Source organism: Grammomys surdaster, unplaced genomic scaffold (genome assembly GCF_004785775.1).
Source record: "Grammomys surdaster isolate TR1022 unplaced genomic scaffold, NIH_TR_1.0 367, whole genome shotgun sequence".
Lineage (NCBI taxonomy): Eukaryota > Metazoa > Chordata > Mammalia > Rodentia > Muridae > Grammomys > Grammomys surdaster.
This window is the reverse complement of record NW_021604786.1, coordinates 4,953,679-4,972,777: the sequence shown is the minus strand read 5'-3', so window position 1 is coordinate 4,972,777 and position 19,099 is coordinate 4,953,679. Positions and strand designations below refer to the sequence as shown.

At 43.3% G+C, this 19,099-nt stretch overlaps 1 protein-coding gene across 1 annotated transcript in view; it reads right to left on the bottom strand.

The window, feature by feature from the left end:
- The window catches only part of Cabcoco1 (ciliary associated calcium binding coiled-coil 1), a 106,578-nt gene extending 88,233 nt beyond the window's left edge, over nt 1–18,345 (bottom strand). Inside the window, exons 1-2 of the mRNA XM_028780278.1 lie at nt 18,218–18,345; nt 8,869–8,957 (exon numbers count right to left, since the gene is read on the bottom strand). Of these exons, the coding sequence (XP_028636111.1) occupies nt 8,869–8,957; nt 18,218–18,331 (203 nt within the window). The 5' untranslated portion in view covers nt 18,332–18,345. The remainder of the gene's footprint in view (nt 1–8,868; nt 8,958–18,217) is intronic.
- Nucleotides 18,346–19,099: the final 754 nt, after the last annotated feature.

The window sequence follows — 19,099 nt, the reverse complement described above, 5'->3', positions numbered from 1 at the left end:
TCCCTCCCCCCCTTCCTCCCTCCCCCCCCCTCTCTCCTGTCTTCTCTCTCTCTTCCCCCTTCTCCTTTCTCTCTGTCTCCACTTCTCATACCTTTAACACCTAGCATTTTTTTCTGCCTGGAATTCAACATCTCCTACAGGCTGTCATGCAGTTGACCTTGAGCTCCTGCTGCCCCAGCCTCAGTCCAGTTACTATGTCTGGGATTAGAGATAGCCCTTACAGGTGGGGTTTGAGGAACCCCCCCACCGCCGCCGCCGCCACCAGATACTTTCCCAACCAGCCCAGCCATATCTCCAGCCAGGATCTCTCTATAAATCAATCTAATGATTAAATTTGTTCCATTTCTGAAAACAGACTGTTAAGTATTGTCCTTTTCTTTCTGTAAAGAAAACAAGTTGTGTGTGTGTGTCTATCTATCTATCTATCTATCTATCTATCTATCTATCTATCTTCTGTGAACTAATTTTTAAATTTTGATTATTTATTTATTTATTCTCTTTATATCCTAATATCATCTCCTCCCCTACTTCCAGTACCCCCTCATGCAGATCCTCCCCTTTATCCTCTGAGTGTCATCCCCCCAACACACCACCCAACCTCCTGAACATCAAGTCACTGCAGGACTAGACCTACGGGTATCTTCTCCCACGGAGGCCAGACAAAGCAGCCCGATTAGGGGAATGAACAGGATTCACTGGCAAGCAACAGATTCAGTGATAGCCCCACTCCAGTTGTTGGAGCATCTGCATGAAGACCAAGCTGCACATATGCTACAAGTGTGTAGGGACCTAGGTCCAGCCAATGCTCATTCTTTGGTTGGTGATTCAGTATTTGGGAGCTCTGAAGGGACAAGGTTAAGTTGACTCTATTGGTCTTCCTGTGGAGTCCCTATCCCCTCTGGGTCCCTTAATCCTTCCCCCAACTCTTCTACAAGATTCCCTGAGCTCCATTTAATGGTTGGTTGTGAGTCTCGACATCTCTCAGAGGACAGGTATTTGTAGGCTCCTGTCTGCAAGCATAACAGAGTATCACCAACAGTGTCAGGGATTAGTGCTTGCCCATGGGATGGGCCTCAATTTGAGGCAGTCATTGGTCGGCCTTTTCCCCTGTCTCTGCTCCATCTTTGTCCCTGAACATCTTGTAGGTAGGACCCATTTTGAGTTGAAGGTTTTGTGGGTGGGTTGGTGTCCTTTGCCCTCCTCTGGAAGTCCTGACTGGCTACAGGATGTGGCCAGTTCAGGTTCCATATCTCCCACTGCTAGGAGTCTCAGCTAGAGTCCACCCCCGGGGCCTCCCCCTATCCTAGTCTCAGGCGTGTTCTAGAGATGCTCCCAACCCCCATTTCTGTTCTCTCTCTCCTGCTCTCCCTCCACAGGTCCCCACTATCTTGTTTGTTTTATGTTAGGTGCACTTGCTTTTTTTTTTCTCCCCTAGCATACTTCCTTTCTTTGAGTCTATTTCTTGTTACTTCTCTCTCAGGATGTGTTCAACACTTGGTCCTTTCCTGAGCTGTTGTAAGATCTTTCTTTTTATACTTTTTTTTTTGACATTTGCGATTTTTTCTTCTTCATAATCCTTTCTCTAGCTTTCGTAAGTCTGTTTTATGCTCTTGTTGCGGTTTTAAAAACCCACGGGCACAACATTTGCCTGTATTTTCTGTGTGTTCCTGGTCACGTCTTTCTGGTGGGGCCTTTGTCCTATCCCTTCTCTGCCTGTATGTTCTGGATGCACCGTCTCTGCATGTGTATTCCTCATGGCTTAGTTCTCTTTGAGTGAACTTAGTTGATGTCTGTGGACAGTTGCTTGTGGGGAATGAAATGGATGTGGAGATCTGGCTATGGTACAAACTATTAGCTGCTTCCCGTGTCGTGATACAAACTACTTGGTATTTCCTGCAGTCTGATCACAAACTCACAGGCATTTCCTGTATGGAGTTACTTTCTGTCAATTCCTTGAACACTTATTGCTGTTTTGGTTAGTGAGGTAAAAGAAGAAAAAAAATAGGCTCATGTTACTGTAGCATAAATAGATACATCCCTGCACATCCCTGTCCTACACTGCTACTGGGGCTTCTTGTCATGGCATGTAGGGTTTTTTTTTCTCCCTCCAGGAAGTTTCCTTTATCTTCCCTTCCTTCTAAGACCTGGAACTGTATGTATCTCCCTCAAACTGTTTCCGTCATGTCCAGATGATCTGTGATAACCATGGGGGTTCATCTCCAAAGCTCAAGGCTAGGGCCTTCAGCTTAGTTGGCTTTCCTTGTTGCTTGTGGTTCTTGGGACAAGCTGGGTGACGGAACCTGGGACAAATTCACCCTGCCATTTTCAAAAGGGGAAGCCTTTGTCCTTCATCGTATTCAAAGCATGAAAATTGAAACAAGTTTAGAAGTTAATACAATTGTGTTTTAAACATGTGTAACAAATCAACGTCCTTATCAAGTGCTGGTAATCTGAGTTATGTGAAGTGATCGAAGAAAGAGAGACACCAGAGGATGTAACAAAGCCTTGAAGGAGGAAGGAGGGAGGGACAGCCTCAGTAGACTAAACCCTGGACGCTCTTGTAGAAGCGTTTCTGATTGGTCACACATTACACATATGACACACAGGTGCAGCCCTGTCTGGGAAACCACCAACCCTACATGAAGTCTGAAGATTTCTAGCAAAGATTCTGTCTCCCTCCCCTTCCCACCATGCTACCTGATGCTGTTCAGCCTAGGAAACTGGCCTAAGAGGAGGGCGTTGCTGTAGGTATCCGACTATTTTATTAGTTCACAAGGATGAGGGTGCTTGTCTTCCCTCGTACGACAATCAGAAAAGAATTCACGAGTAGCTTTGATTGTTACTGGCAATTATCTTGTAGTCCTTACCTAAAATCTCCCACACTGGGAAACTTAGAAGGCAGTTTGACTTCAAAATCGAGTTTGATGGGGACATTATATATAATATAGGCCTATGTTTATGTATATTTATGTGTATACCTACATGTAATATTTATGTATACGCATCCATTTAAAAAGGTTTAGCATGCATATTTATTCGCATGCGTGTGGAGGCCAGAGGCTAACTTGCCAGCTTGCCCTGGGATTTGCTGTCTGCCTCCAAGTGCTGGAATTACAGGCAGTCGCCATGACTCCCAGCTTTAACATGGTGGCTGGGGCTCCTCATCCCAGTGCAGGGTAAGCGCTGGGTACACTGAGCATCTAGCTCCTCCACCCCTTCTGGTTGCTTTGACAAATGATTTTCTAAGAACGTGTGTGTGCGTGTGTGTGTGTGTGTGTGTGTGTGTGTGTGTGTGTGACAAGGACTATTGACCTTTCGTTTTTTGGCTACAGTGTTTACAAGGCATTCTGAAGTTCAGTTATATTTTCGTGAAGGGAAGAAATTGGGTTATTTCCCCCTCACGCACATACTTATTTTTTACCAAAATGTTCTAGAATAGTTGTTCTGGTTTATAATTATCCTGTTCGACTTTATTTTAATTTCAAATGAGTCTTGTGCTTACTGACAGGGATTTATTTTATTTTAGATCACAATTTCTCTTTGGCAGTTTTCTTATTGTTATGTGAGATGCGTCGTCAATGAATCGATTAATCTTGCCTGATTTTGTTATGTTACATGCATAATGAATTGATTAATCTTGCCTGAGGCAATCGGTCGATTTTTTTTTCAATTAAACCGCAGGACACACCCTAGCTTTTGAGTTCTTTATGTAAAAATGTCCTGAACAGTCTCTGCTAGAATCTGGTTCTGAAATCCGTTTCTTTCAACAGACCAGGTTCTAATGACTTGTCTGTTCCCCCAGACAGCTGCTGTCCCGCCTGGACAGGGAACTGCACAAGATCTGCCTGTTGTTCATTGTCCTTCCAGGGTCACTTTATCCTGGACATAGCGATCTCTGAAGCTTCATCCTGCTGAAACGGGAAAACCTGAGGATGTATTACATGAAGCCTAATTCTCTTCTTGTTCCTTGTGTTGCTCCTGTATCCTCCCCATGCATTAAGACATATTCATTGGTGTGAATTTCCCTACATTTTATCTTGCCACTGACTTCATTTTTGGCAAAGCAGATTCCACGTTAGCGTTCCTTCTCTGCGCTCAGCGTCCTCTTTTAGCTTCAACGGTTCCTTTATGTGCATATCTTACCAGCTCTTTAATCTCCTGCCTTGTGGAATCGATGCAGTCTTTAATCATGACTTTTGGTGAATGTTTCTTCTTGCTTCTGTCGGTTTTCCCCCCTGACTATGTTCTCTTCATCTGCCGTCTGCATTCTGTGTATTCTTAAGTAAATATCTGACCCAAATACCTGGACGTGTTCCTTGCTTTCGTTTTTTTGTTTGTTTGTTTTTTGTTTTTTTGTTTTTCTTTTTTTTGTTTTTTTTTTTGTTTTTGTTTTTTTTTTTTAGTGCATATGTTTGAATGAACTCAAAGCTGATGTTTCCAAGCTTATTTAAGTGACTACTCTCTGACTACCTCCATTCCAGCTTTGGCCCATACTGTCCATACTGTCCCTCATTCTTCCCTCCCTCCCTTCCTCTCTCCCTCTCTCCCTCCTTCCCTCCCTCTCTCTTTCTCATTTCCTAGTACCAGTGGATTCCTGCCCCTGGTTGATCCTCAGGGCTTAGTGTTGACTGTTATATTTTTGCACAAGTCATTTCACTCCACAGGAGGAAATACGGGGAGTGATGCTGAGCAAACTACGGCTGCAGCTGGAACGCAGGTCCTCTGGGTTCTGTTGGCCAGTTTGGTCATGAGAGAGGATGGAGTCAGAGAGACAGGAGGGAGAGAGAGCTACGGACAGTGTGGGCTGACGGACAGGAAGGGAAAGGAGCTCAGTGGAACCGTGAGGTGGCCAGAGGCAATGCAACCATTTGTTCTGCCGCATCAAGAGTGTCAGTAGAACTATTTTGTCATTTCTTCATGCCTTGGAACTTTGAACACCTTTCTCCTCTGAAGTGCATCATCACAAGAGCTAGCTCTACAGACCAATTGAGCAGCTCAGAGCAGTCTGGCTGTAGTAACCTTGAGGGCATCTTGGTAGACCTGGTGTGGTGGTGCGTAACCGAAAGTGTGGCACTTGAGAAGCAGAGGCAGGGATGTTCCCTTGAGCTTGAGGCCAGCCTGGGTGACAGATTAAGACTTGGTTTCCAAAGCAGTCAAACAAAACCAAGGTCCAGTGTTACTTCTGTGTTTATAGAGTTAATTTTAACTAGCCTCTCTAACTTAAAAAGATTTTTAAAATTCTTTTTAATTTTCATTCTATGTGTGTGAGTGTTTGGCTTGCATGTTTGTCTGGGTGCCACCTGTATGTGTGGTACCCAAGGAGACCAGAGGATGACATTTGATCTGCATCCTCTGGAACTGGACTTACAGATGTTGTCACCCACCGTGTGGTTGCTGGGAATCGAACCTGGGACCTGTGTAAGAGCAGCTGGTGTTCTTAACTGCTGAGCTATTTTTGCAGACACCTCTGGTTTTTGTTGTTTATAGTTTTTTAAAAAAGATTTATTTGTGTATTTTATGTATGTGAGTACACTGTCTGTCTTCTTCCCATTACAGATGGTTGTGAGCCACCGTGTGGGTGCTGGGAATTGAACTCAGGACCTTTGGAAGAGCAGCTGGTGCTCTTAACTGCTGAACCATCTCTCCAGTCTTTTTTTTTTTTTTTAAATGAAACTTTGGAATGGATTTGTAAGTATTGCTGAGTTACATATAAATAAAATATTGATAGCAGTAAGAAGTCATGAGAAGAACACCAGACATGTGAAGTCTATTTCAAAATGTATTTTGAATAATCCCTCGTGTCTCTTGGGTTGCCTGTTGGTATAGAGAAAAAACTCATAATTGTGAAGTGTAGGGAAATATGGTGATTTTGTTGTAATTTATTTAAGGAGGTTTATAGCTTTTCAAACTGCATAATCTTGGACTATTTTGGTCACCCGGGAGAGGATAATTAAATTATACTACTGTCTTTTTGAAAAATATATGACTATCGCTTACAATAACGCTTTTTTAAATTGAAAATGATTGCAAACACATGTAGAGTATTGTTACAGAAATTTTATTTAAAAACATGAGAAAATTAAAAAAAAATGGCTCCCAAGTATTGCGGTCCTAAAATTTGACATCCTTTTGTGTGATCTGTATGTTTTGATCACTGGCAATGTCAACCTGTTTTTAACACAGCTGTTGCACGTATTTCCTATGTGGCTAAGTTTTATGTTGTGTTTTGTGTCTTTAGGATGGTATCTGGCCAGGTGGCTCTGGCTGTTCTGGAGTGTTTTGAAAGCCAGGCTGACTGTGAACTGGTGAGCCTACGCTTCTGTCACTGAACGAGCTGCTTTGTCCTGTCCTTTATCAACTGCTGTGACACTGGCTTTGATCCACGTATACACCCGATGCTCAAAAGTATTTTCTGAATTTGGATATGTCACAACAAAGCACAATCAATAACCAAAAAAAAAGTGTGTGTGTGTGTGTGTTTTTTTTAATAAGATAGGATCCATAACCACAGCATAAGTTACAATGTGGTAAAATCATATGATTCTAAAAAAAACTAACATTTTATTTAATATTAGTTACTATTAAATAAAAGATGTTTGGCATTTTTTAATGTTGACATTTTACTTACTATTCATTACAAGTAAATTGGAAGCTGGATTAAATAACTGTCACTTGCCCTGATTTGTTCTCACTCAGTATTGAGTATTGCTGCGGATGACAAACACCACTTTCATATTGTGGCCTTGAAGTAGGAGAAACATGGCACATAAAATCGCAATGTGTATTATTAATATCGTGAGTAATTACTTGAAGTCAACTTTTAAAATGGTTTCGTATTTATTTGTTACCTGTGCGTGTGTTTGTGTATGTGTGTGTGTGTGTATGTGTGTGTGTGTGTGCACAAGTGTGGAGCACAGAGAACAACTTACTGAAGTTGATTTTTTTCTTCCCCTGTGTAGATCAAGATTCAAACTTAGACATCAAGATCCATCTGTGACCAGTGGTATGTGTGTGTGTCTAACAATCCCTAACCCAGTAAATATTTATTTTGTAAAAATGTTAAAAGTGTTACAAAGCATCATTTAAAACTGGTGAGAATTTTAGTTCTCTGACCAACTCTCAGGAAGCTGCAGACAGCAGACAGTTGGGCCCAGTCACTGCTATCGGTGCCCAGAAGAGTCTGCAAGAGTTGGAGGTGAAGTGCATCTTGGGAAAACTCCCTCAGTGTTGTTACTTGTTTCTCTTGATGAGCTTTCTCTTCTCGGATTCCCCTGCCATCTGGGATGGATGCCACAGCTCCTTCTCAGGAGGAAATCGCTTCAGTGCCACAGCACTTGTAAAGTCTGTCTGTGGCCATCTCTGAGAGAGTCATTTTCTATGTGTTCGTTGTGGTCTCTGACACCTTGCTTATGTCCTGTGTATTGGCTTTCAAGACCAGAATTCGGGCCCAGGTTCTCGATCACACCAACCCAGGGTTACTCTCCACAGCCAAGTGGGTTTCCACTTCAAGGTGGGATGACTTTAAAAATGGAGGATGACTAAAACATCTTCTTTAAGGGATGTTTGTGTGTGTGTGTGTGTGTGTGTGGCTAGGCTATCTGGAGGGTTGTGTGCAAATGGGTCAGGTGCCCACAAGGCCAGAAAGAGTTTTGTGTTCTCTGCAGCTAGAGTTATAGGCAAACTTCCCAATGTGGGTACAGGGAATAGAACATGGCCCCTTTAAAGACCATTACATGCTCTCAGCCACCGAGACACCTTTTTAGCCGCTAACAGACATCATGAAGGAAATAATGTTGATTGACCAATCTGGCTAATATTCTAAATAAATGACATGCCCTAGTACTGCATACCCAAGAGAGGGCAACAATAGAATTACTGTGACAAATTCCATCTTACCTACATTTGAAACAACACATGCTGTAAGTGTCTGGAGAATAGCATCATATTTTTTTTTGATAAATATCATTGGTAAATGGCTAGTGTGCAGAATTTTCAAAATCCCAACTGTGCTGGCTAGTTTGACGTCAACTTGACACGAGCTAGAGTCATCTGAGAGGAGGGAACTTCAAGGAAGAAAATGCCTCCATAAGATCAGGCTGCAGTCAAGCCAATAGGGAATAGTCTTAATTAATGATCAACGGGGGAGGGCCAAGCCCATTGTGGGTGGGGCCACCGGGGGAGGGACTGATGGCCTTGGGGTTTATAAGAAAGCAAGCTGAGCAAGTCATAAGGTGGAAGCCAGTCAGCAGCCCCTCCCCAAGTCTGCTGCGTCAGCTCTCACTCCAGGTTCCTGCCCTGTTTGAGTTTCTGTCCTGACTTAACTTGAATGATGAACGGTAAGTATGAAGTATGAGCTGAATAAACAAACCACTTCCTCCCAAGTTGCTTTGGTTGCAATGTTTGATCACAGCAACAGTAGCTCAAATTAAGACAATAACCTACTTAACAATGCTAGTGACGTATTTACTATATTATACTGATATCGTTAATGTTAGAAAAGGGTGTCCTTTAGATTATTGGACATATTGACAGTTTCGTGCATACAAGAGACGCGCAGGCACCGCGTAGATACAGGTGGCCCTTGGTCAATATAAATATTTAGGTTTCCAATGCATGTTAATCACCAGCAAAGGCTCCTGAGCTGCACAGAGTCAATTAGTCTTGCGTGCATGTGTGTGTGTGTGTGTGTGTGTGTGTGTGTGTGTGTGCGCGCGTGCACGTTCCAAAGACTTGACATATTTTAGTACATACTGTAATAGCACATAGTTTGAATTAAAAGCTTAATATGTATAAATAACGCACCGTGGTCACTTAGCAATGAAGGACTAGAACTGGTCTGTACTTGACTGAGACTCTGGAGTAACTTACTCTTGGATTCCATTTTCGTCCTCTTCTCCTAGCAGGTCAATGATCTGGTCAGAGGAGAGTATATCTGGAGACAGAATCCTTTCATTCTCCTGGAATTCAATATTTTTCTATTAAAGCAAATCAAAGAAGAACGAGTTTATCTGAATCATATGTTTTGCATACTGACCCCAATGATATAAAAAAATCTTTGACTTTTGTTTTTCTTTCCTGTTCTCGTGTGTTAGTGGCTCACCCCTGAAAAGTCACATGGTTAGATGGCTAGACAGCCTATCCAAAGGTATATGCAGATCTGAGGCTGCATTACAATTCAGCAAACACTGACTGTCTATTCCTACATGTTGCTTATATGCATTCTACTTATTCCCGGTTGAACTGAATGAAGGCTCAAGAGAGGGGAAGTGAGGAGAGGCTCGCTCACTCCAAGGAGTTCAGTGTCGAGTCAGGAAAAGGAACCACTGATGAGCAAACCACGAGCCAAGCATGATGGGGACAGGGGTCGGGGTGGAGTTCGTCAGAACGCATCGCCAGCGTGGATTCAATTCTCAAACAGCTGGAAGGAATATTTCAAAGAAAAATGAACATGAGCTGGACTAAGTGAGACGTTCAGCCTCTACGCAAAGACGAGGACAGGAACATGGCTGAACTTCACAGAAAAGAGGGTCCCTTCAGGACCTAAATACCAGGACCCTACCCTAAAGATTCCCAGGGGTGTGCAGGACAGGCACCAGGAAGCGATGTCGTCAGGTGGGCCGAGCGCACTGCGGGATATTGTGGGAGGGCCCGAGTTTAAGTTGACAGTATATACCTTCTAAATGCTTACAAACTACAACAGCTATATGTGGGATCATAGACCTTTCAGACACGGGCCAGTGGCGGAATGGTGAGCCGTCGGCGGAATGGTGAGCCGTCGGCTTTTCTCTCACCAATACAGAAGATGGAGAGTCAAGGGATTTCTGAGTAGGGAAATAGTCGGACAAGATTGGAATCTGAGGCAGACGAAATGAGTGATGACAGGAAGTGTGGGGGAAGGGATTAAAGGAAACAAGAGTCTTAAAACACAGTTTTGATGCAGAGCTGGAGTCTCCAAAGCAGGTGGTTCGGGACCTTTCGAAGAAGAGATGCGGTGGGTTGCGCAGAGCGAGGTACAAATATTTAGAAACTAATTAGAGATGGCGGGGGTCAAGAAGGTCAAGTTTAAAGATGTCGGTTAACTGACAAGGCTGTCCCAGGTCACAGTAGGAAAAGAAGGGTTGCGAATCAAGACGGAAGAGGAGCCCGAGATCCAGCCAGAGGATGGCAGTTGCACACAGATCGAAGCTTGCTGGGAATCTAGGGAGCAGAGGTGAATGTCATCCACCAAACGGGGACTGAACTGTTTACATGATGGCATCCGATATGTAAGAATGAGGAGATGCTCACTGTAGCTAATAACCAGGCTACTCTGCAATTATCATGTGTCCCTTCCCCCACCCCCACCCCCAACTCCCCCACACGTCTCTCAAGATCTCCTGGAGCTCGCTGTAAAGCAGAAGGTCACTTTGAACCCCTGATCCTCTGGTTTCTGTCTCCCAGCGATGCTGGGATTCCAAGAGAGTACGGTCATAGCTAGCTCATCTGGTGCTGGAGGCTTTCCTACCCATTACGCAAGCACCTTACCCACTGAACTACAGCATCGGCACGATTGCTTCCCAATGGAGACTCCCAAAGCTAACACCATTGCTATAGCTTAATATTAGATTGTTACACTGAGGCTGCGCTATTACATATGAATAAATTAAACCTATCTAGGTCATATGATTGTTTGAATCTGATATTTTCACACCTGCTGTGATATATTTTGCACCTGCTGGGCTCTCAGATACTTCGAAGCCCAATGAAATCGATTGGGTGTGGGGTGGAGGATAGTATTTCAGTCAGACACATGGTGTTACGTTTGCTTAAATGTGTTTTGCCCATACACATCGTTTATTAGGACTAAAGACTACTCGTTCTTATACTGGTAATTATTTTACACGCTCCTCCTATGTTCCCTTCTGTTTGGAATTTTGCAAGCCCTGCTGAGTCAGCATGGGTTACGGAGGGACCGTTGAGTTTCATCTCCATTCCATGATGGTGCGCTCGGCTGGGAGAGAGTTGCGGAACTGGGGATTTAGAAGAACTGCTGTCGAGGTGATGGTTTGGTTGCTGATTAATTTTATGACCCGAGCCAACTCATTTGATCTTAAATTTAGATTAATAATTTTTTTTTTGTAAAAATCATTTTCTGTGTTTGGGTACTCATGGGACTGCCGTGATGAGTCAGAGAGAGAGAGAGAGAGAGAAAGAGAGTGGGAGAGCAAGAGAGCGAGAGAGCAAGAGAGAGAGAGAGAGAGGGAGAGAGGGAGAGAAAGAGAGAGAAGAGAAGAGAAGAGAAGAGAAGAGAAGAGAAGAGAAGAGAAGAGAAGAGAAGAGACCCAGAAAATTAAAGACAGACATGCACATCCATTTACTTGGCTACTTGGCTAGAAAAATTCAGAATAGAAAAAAAAATTGAGTCACATAGAGCTGTATAAGGTTTATACAGATATAAAGTTATAGAAGTATAAAGCGAATCTTAGACAGTCAGAGCTGAAGCAATGATGCCCGATACCAGAGCCACTGTTTTTCCTAAAATGTGTGGGTTTAAGAGATCATCTTTCAGCAGAGTTTGCCTCTCTAATTAGTTTTAGTGTTAGTAATAGCACCATTTATACAAATGCCTGTATTTCTGGACCTACTTTAAATGAGGCCTCCTCTCCTCCTTTCTTCTTATATACATAATCATATACATGTTCATATGTGTTCTATTGTATATACATATATATACACATACATGTAATATATATTGTAAAAAAATTTTGCTGCTTTGCACTAGAAAGAGTATTAGGTGATTGAAAACCTTTGATCTTTCAGGGCATACATTCCAATCTGTATAGCCAGCCGGAAGATAGACCAGCAGTTCATAAACAGGCTACACTTGCCTGCCTATCTCTGGTTCTTTGTTCCCTGTGTCTCCAGCTTGGGAGCTCTGCGGCTACACCGCACTGCTAACTCACATCTTCCCACCGCCTGGTGGATCTTAGCGTCCTTTCCAATGTCAACATGTTAAGCCTTCAGTTACTTACCAGACAACCTTGTGTCTGGGTTCTCCTTGGTGTCACTTAAACACCCCACATTTGTAACTCTGCACCCATTGTTGATGGTGCTTCATATGGGAGAGTCTCTAAAGAGCCTCATTAAAGGAGAGACAACAGATCTGTTGGATGAGGAAAGAGGGCTTTCCCAGTCAGAAGGAACGTGAGCTTGTCTACAGATGCTGGATTTTGAACTGAGGAGCAGCGTTGTGTTAAACCCTAAAGAAGTCTTAGGCAAAAGGAAAGTCAGGAATATTGTTGCTGTCTTTATTTGAACATTTGATCCATTCCAGCATATCCTGCACCCACTTGGGTTCTGCCAGTGTGGTCCACAGAGGCATCACCTGTCTGCGTCGCTAAGGTACTGGCTGGTACCTCTTAGATGCTGAGCTTGGTTGGGCCTAACCTACCTCAACGTGACCTTCTCACAAGGCTAGGGAACCAGTTGTTTGTAAAAGAGCGTAACTAAGTAAAGGAAAGAAAGACAAATAAAATGAAGAGTTAGCTATTTAAAAATATAGGTAAAAAGTCAGCTCTCTGGTAAGTGTGATTCAGTGAGTGTCTGCCACAGCAGGTGGCAAAACATTAAAAAAAAATAAGGAGGTGGGAGATTTCCTAGAAAAATATAAATTGTCAAAACTTAGTAGGGACACTTGTAGGCTCCTAGAGACTGAACCACCAACCAAAGAACATACATGGGCTGGACCTAGGTCCCGTGCATATATGTACCAGATGTCAGCTTGGTCTTTATGTGAGTCCCCCAACAACTGGAGTGGGGGGCTTACCCTGACTCTGCTGCCTACCTGTCAATCCTGTTCCCCTGACTGGGCTGCCTTGTCTGGCTTCAGTGGGAGAGGATGTGCTTAGTCCTGCAGTGACTTGAAGTGCCGTGGTGGGTTAGTATCCAGGGGGGAACCTCCCTTTCTCAGAGGTGAAGGGAGTGAGGGATGGGCTGTGTGACATGGTGGGGGCCTGGGAGAAGGGGGGGGGCTGCGGATGAAGTGTAAAGTGAACAAATACAGAAATTAATGGAAAAAAATATTTAGTGAGGATAGAGGAGAAAATGTATCTGACCAAACGGGACCCCAAACTGGAGTCTACCTTTTGTAAAGTCATCTGGTACATGCCCATCTGGTATTATACTTGGTCAAAACCCAGGTCAATCAAAACCTAGGTTAAGAATTTTCGGCTTTTAAGAGTTCAGTTTTTTAAAAGCTGCCCATCTACAAGGAAGAGCCCAAAGAAGAATAAAGAGAATAGAGAAATCCAAATCTCTAACAAACCAGAACTGTCTAGTTCAAGAACTAGTGAAAGATGGATCTCGGAAGCGTGGATCCCACTGTGCTAAAGCACGCTGATGGACCATCTCCCAGACAGAACCCATGACAGGGAACATCACGTTTAGGTCACATTCGACATCGATTCTGTGACTGTTACATAAATGCTGACCAGGTACCTTCTAGACTCAGCAGCAAAGCACTTGGTAAAATTAAATGGAGAAAGAAAACAGAGCCAGGCCAGAGACTATTTGCCAAAACTAACAGCCACCATCATAGAGAACACGGGGACAAATAGTCAGCACTGTCAAACCAAGAGCTGGAAATGGGATCCAGACGAGCAACTTTCCTGTAATTCAACATTAGACTCATTCTTCTCCATTATGGTAAGAAGATAAGAAAATGAAACACTCGGCTTAAGCATTAGACACAAAGGAACAAAAGGGCCTTTATTTGAAGATGACATCATAGTGTCCTTAAGAAGGCTGACACTGTATTAACGCTCAGCTAGGAAACGGGGTAAGACGGTTATACATAACGTAAATACACAAAGCCGGTTTCTTTTCTCCATTTGAGGAGCTAATTAGAAATGGAAATGTCCAAAGTTATTGAATTGTGCTTTGTTCTGAGGATAATAAAGGCATAAGAGTTGTAGCAAAATTCTAAGACTCGGTCAGAACTTGAGGGATAAGAATTGATAAAAGATACGTAGCAGAAACTCCTTCAAGACTCAAGGGATAAATTCCTCGCACATCATAAATGTAAAGCAAAGACAATGCTGAACTCCAGGGGGAGTCTCCCAGAACTTTACAAGATAACTTTTAAATTCTTAGGAGGGAATACAGACACTTGGAAGGAGTTGAGATGGTGGGCAGGGCCTTCCCGAACTAGATGCAAAAGTTCAATATATAAATGGTGTAACCATGATAAAGAATGGATGGACTTCTCAGTCTGGGGAGGATGGCTCAGCGGGTACACTGCCTGCTATGAAATCACCAGAGCCTGAGTTCAGATCCCTGGAACTCACATGAAAAACCAGGGAGTGGGCATTAATAATCCCAGTACCGCATCGGCTGAGACAGGCAGATCCCTGGAACGCCATAGCCAGAGAGTCTAAAGCAGCAGTTCTCAGCCTGTGAGTAGCGACCCCTGTCCCAATGCTCTGTCTCCGGGGATGTTTACATTATGATTCATAACAGTAGTGAAATTACACTTAGGAAGTAGCAATGAAAATAACTTTATGGTTGGAGGTTACCACAACACCAGGAACTGTCTTAAAGAGTCACAGCTTTAGGAAGGTTGAGAACCACAGGTCTTGGGGAATTGGTGAGGTTCACATCCCAGTAAGAAGAGGCCCTGTCTCACAAATTAAGTGACTTGAAGAGGACATACGATGTGGACCCCTTGGCTTCCACATACATACACATAAACACACACATACACACACACACACACACACACACACACACACACACACACACACACAGAGTCTAGTTAGTGGAAGAGAACAGCAATCTAAAATGTATAATTTTGCCCATACATAGAAAACCAGTATCCTGCTTCAGTGGACAGTCCACTCATATTATCCCTACCTGTTCTGTGTGTGATAAGAGGAGACAGCAGGAAGAATACTCATTTCAAATTACACACACACACATATATATATATATATATATATATATATATATATATATATATACACAAAAGTATATACATACATATACAATACGTATACATACACATACATATAATTATATATAATATATAACATTTATATAATATAATAATATCATTATATATTATTGAATATATATTGGGCCTGTGAGATGGCTCAGTGGGTCAGTTGCTTGTAACTCAAGCCTGATAACTTTGAACCTTGGTGCTCACAGTTGAAGGAGGGTACTGACACCCCTGTGTTGCCCTCTGACCTCCGCATGTGCCCCTTGGCATATGCAAGAGCCTCCCCCACCGGTATGTAAGAATTTGGACTTCTTAAAGACTTGCTCTTAGAGCCTAAATCTCTTAATATCAGAAGACTGAAAATGAGTTGGGCTCACCTGAGAGGAGGGCAGAAGGAGAACAGGATGGCTTAAAGGTCTGTAGCTCTAAGTACAAGAAGAAACGAGTCAGGCTGTGTCCCTGCATCCGCACACTAATACAGATGGTGACATTTGAGGTCTATTTATGTTACATTTTTTTCCCACTATCACACAGTCTGCCCAGGTTGACCTGTATCGTACAACAGTTCACCCACATGGAAGCATCATACTTCAATCATAAGAAAGTTTCTTGGATGATATTGACAATGCAGAAACTCGAAGGTTTGCTATTCACGTGGAGCCCAACAGGGTGTTTGGGAGGACTACCTCTAACATTTTGGAGGACCATCAGATGGTAGATAAATCTGCCTACAGATTCCCACCAGACATACCGACAATCTCTAAGACAAACTTCAGCATCTTTTCCCGTAAGACAATGTCTGCATTCCAGTGCTTTACCAGAGGGACCAGGTTCGCATCCCCTCTTGGGGACATGCTGTGACTCACAGTCAGCAGCAGCGATCAGGACAGAAACAGTTTCACTCCCTGTAATTCTCTCATGTGAGCTAAGCCACATCTCTTTTAAGAATTAGCGTTTTTTTTTGAGGATACTATTTATGAACTAACTGGCCAGGAGGCTGCAGAATTTGAACTGGATATTTATATATAAGTTATTTTTACATCGGTCTATAATAGCTATCTTTTAGTTTCAATTTTTGTTAATTTTTCCTTTTGTCCTTGCACATTCATACAAATAAAGGCTGAAAGCTTAGGTATTTTTGTTCAATATTATTGAAGAAACTGGACTTCATAGTTCAGATACTAGCAAGCCGAGCTCATGGGATTTCCCATACAATTTCCTTTCCTAGTTCCGCGTCCCATGCCCTCTGCTCAGGGGTATCACAGCATAGACCCCAGTTTCTGGTGAACCGCCTGGTATGGCACACGGCAGACTGCCTGTGATATCAATGTGCTAACATAATTGCTTGAAGACCAACTATGTGAATAGGGCAACCATTTTTTTTATTCTCGATGTTGCCCATCACCAACACATGCAGAAGCACAGTGAGTGAAATGTGTGCTTTATTTCTGATAGACTTGGCCGGAAAATAAATAGTTCATTCTTGCATGCCTCAGGTGACTAGATGGCCTTCTGGTTGAATCAATTTAGATACAGAATTTACCAGAAAAGATCCCTACTAAGTAGATCCTTATTAAGTAGATCCCTATTAAGGGGATGAGCTCTGCAAGGAGTAGCACTGGCCTACAAGGGTCTTTTGTCATGTTTTCCTGCCAACCTCAAAGACCCTAGACAGCCCAGAAGGGCAGTCTTGATGGTGGACCATCTTGCTGTGTTTTAGAAAGACTCGGTTTTTCAGGGCTGGAAAATGGAGAACGCACCTCTGAATATTAACTGCCATTCTTGGTGAAGGGGTAGTACCAAGGAAGCCCCCGGAACAACTGGATTTCTTCAGTTTCTTACTAATAAAAAGACTGAGCTAATAACAATTGAAATATAGATTTATGTATGTGTACATGTTATGTATATGGCTCAGTCTTTTTTATTAAGCTCTCCCCCCCCCTCTTCCTCTTGTACTGATTCATTAAGCCTCAAATCACTAAATGTTCTTAGAAAGGGCATTACATCCACTGGTAAGTTAGCATGTGAGACATATAGTCATAGAAGATTTTGTGTATGTTTAAACGATGCAGGATTTAATTGGAAAGTTTCCTATGCTGGTTTAAAAATTATGTTAACTTACATTAGGGATCACAAGGGAGGAATGAGCTTAGAATCCAGTTTATCATGTTAAAATGTGCATTTAATGTATGCTAATTTTATTTAGAAAGGCTCATGGGAGAGCCTGCAGGCTTAGCGGTCTGCCTGCAGTACTGGGGGACCTGGAGGGGGTGGAGTGGGACTGGCTTGCTCCCTTGTTGGAGAGGAAGGCATGAAATTATTGGCTTTGTGCTTCCTGACTGCTGAGTCTGCAGCGAATACTTATCTTCTTCACAAAGACTGTTGTTGTTTAGACTAATACGGAGGCTGAACAAAGCCGTGTTAATTAACACTTCATTATTCACTCTTCAGTCTTTAAAAAAGGAAGGGGAAAAAAAATAACATCCTAGAAACAGTACTTGGTAGACTCAGCGAGATTTAAACATTTTTTTTTTTTTTAAATAGATGCCTTAGCTGATGCACTTGTGGTTAAAATCCTAGCAAGGAGTGTGGCACCTTCTGCAGAAGCACCGGTACTGCGACTTTAGTCCACCCACCCACAAATAAATAAAAGTACAATAATAATAAACTTTCAAGCATTAAGTCTAGGGGCAAAATGACTTAATGTCCCCCACCCATTAATAGTTAGTGCTAGGAGGGGGTCTTAAGGTGACCTTGTGCTATCCAAGAGGTCCCTGGAGTACCAGAAACAAATTTACTACGAGCCAGGAGGCCAGAGGCAGAGAACAGACTCTCAGATCAGGGTGTTTGGTCTCCTAGGACAGGGCCAGGTGACAATAGAAACTAAGCCTGACTCACTCAGATAGCGGGCAGTCTTTAACACCTTTTCATCAGTTGTTGATCTTCACAATCGGTGGCATTTACAAAAAGCGACTGGTCCCCTTTAAGATCAGGGATTGCTTCTTTTTTTTTTCCCTCCAGTTGAAGATTTGCATATTTGTGAGGCTGTGTGAGCATGGAACTTTCCAGAGTAAGCTCACAGGGTTTGTAATGAGCTTCAGGGGTCCTAGGGACCCCTGCCCAAAGGAGCAGCTTGCAGGCCATTACAGGTTGAGTCCCCCGTGACTCTGGCCTTGACCTTGAGTGACCTTGGTATTAGCGGAGGACCCAGCCCTGGACTGCCTGGAAAGGGGCTCATACCTCAGAGTCAGTCGTGCTGCCTGCTGGCGTCACCCCCCCGGGGGTGGTCATCCCCCAGGAGGTCAATACTGTGGCGGACCCTGCCACGTTTTCTCTAGAGGAAGCAGCCTTCATCGTCAAGGCAACCAGTGTGGGAGGCAGCGACGCCTAACCGGAGCTCAGGCCCCGCCCACTCACGAGACCCGTGGGGCCACCTGCTGCTCGAATTACAGTGGAAACTGAGAATTTTACTTAAGTAGCAGTTCTGGTGTTGACACAGAAGGCTTGCTCTAAAGGGAAGATAATAAGCGATTTGGGGCTTTGGCTCTTGATGGTTGATCTTCAGCAATTTTTTTGTAACGTTTAAAAAGTCTGATCATGGCATTGTGGTCTTTAGTAGGAAAAACTGACTCTAATTTTAGAGGCGCATATTTAGCTAGCGATGGAAGTGACAATCCGCAACTTACTCCAAAAAAACCGGGGGAGGCGGATGGATGGATGGACTTGTGATTTAAAATTGCGGAAGAGGTGGGGTTAGTACACTGTCTCCTCTCGCAAGTGTTTGAAATTTCCATAATAAAAAGCCTGGAAACAACAGGGTATTATATTGGGAGAATGAAGAGCCTCCATACACACCATGAATGTAGCGGAGGCTACAGATGACCTTGAATTTCTGACCTTCCTACCGCCACCTCCCAAGAGCTTACAACCAAGGACACCGTACCCCCTTTATGCATGCACAGATTCAATCGAGGGTCTCCGGAGTGCTGCGTAAACACCCTAACCGCTGAGCTTACAAGCCCGACCCTACATATTTGCCTCTTTTGGTTACCTAATGTTTCCTTTGGCTATGGGATTTGCCCTACATTTACCTGCTTGAAGGTGGTTACTAAGGAGGTTTAC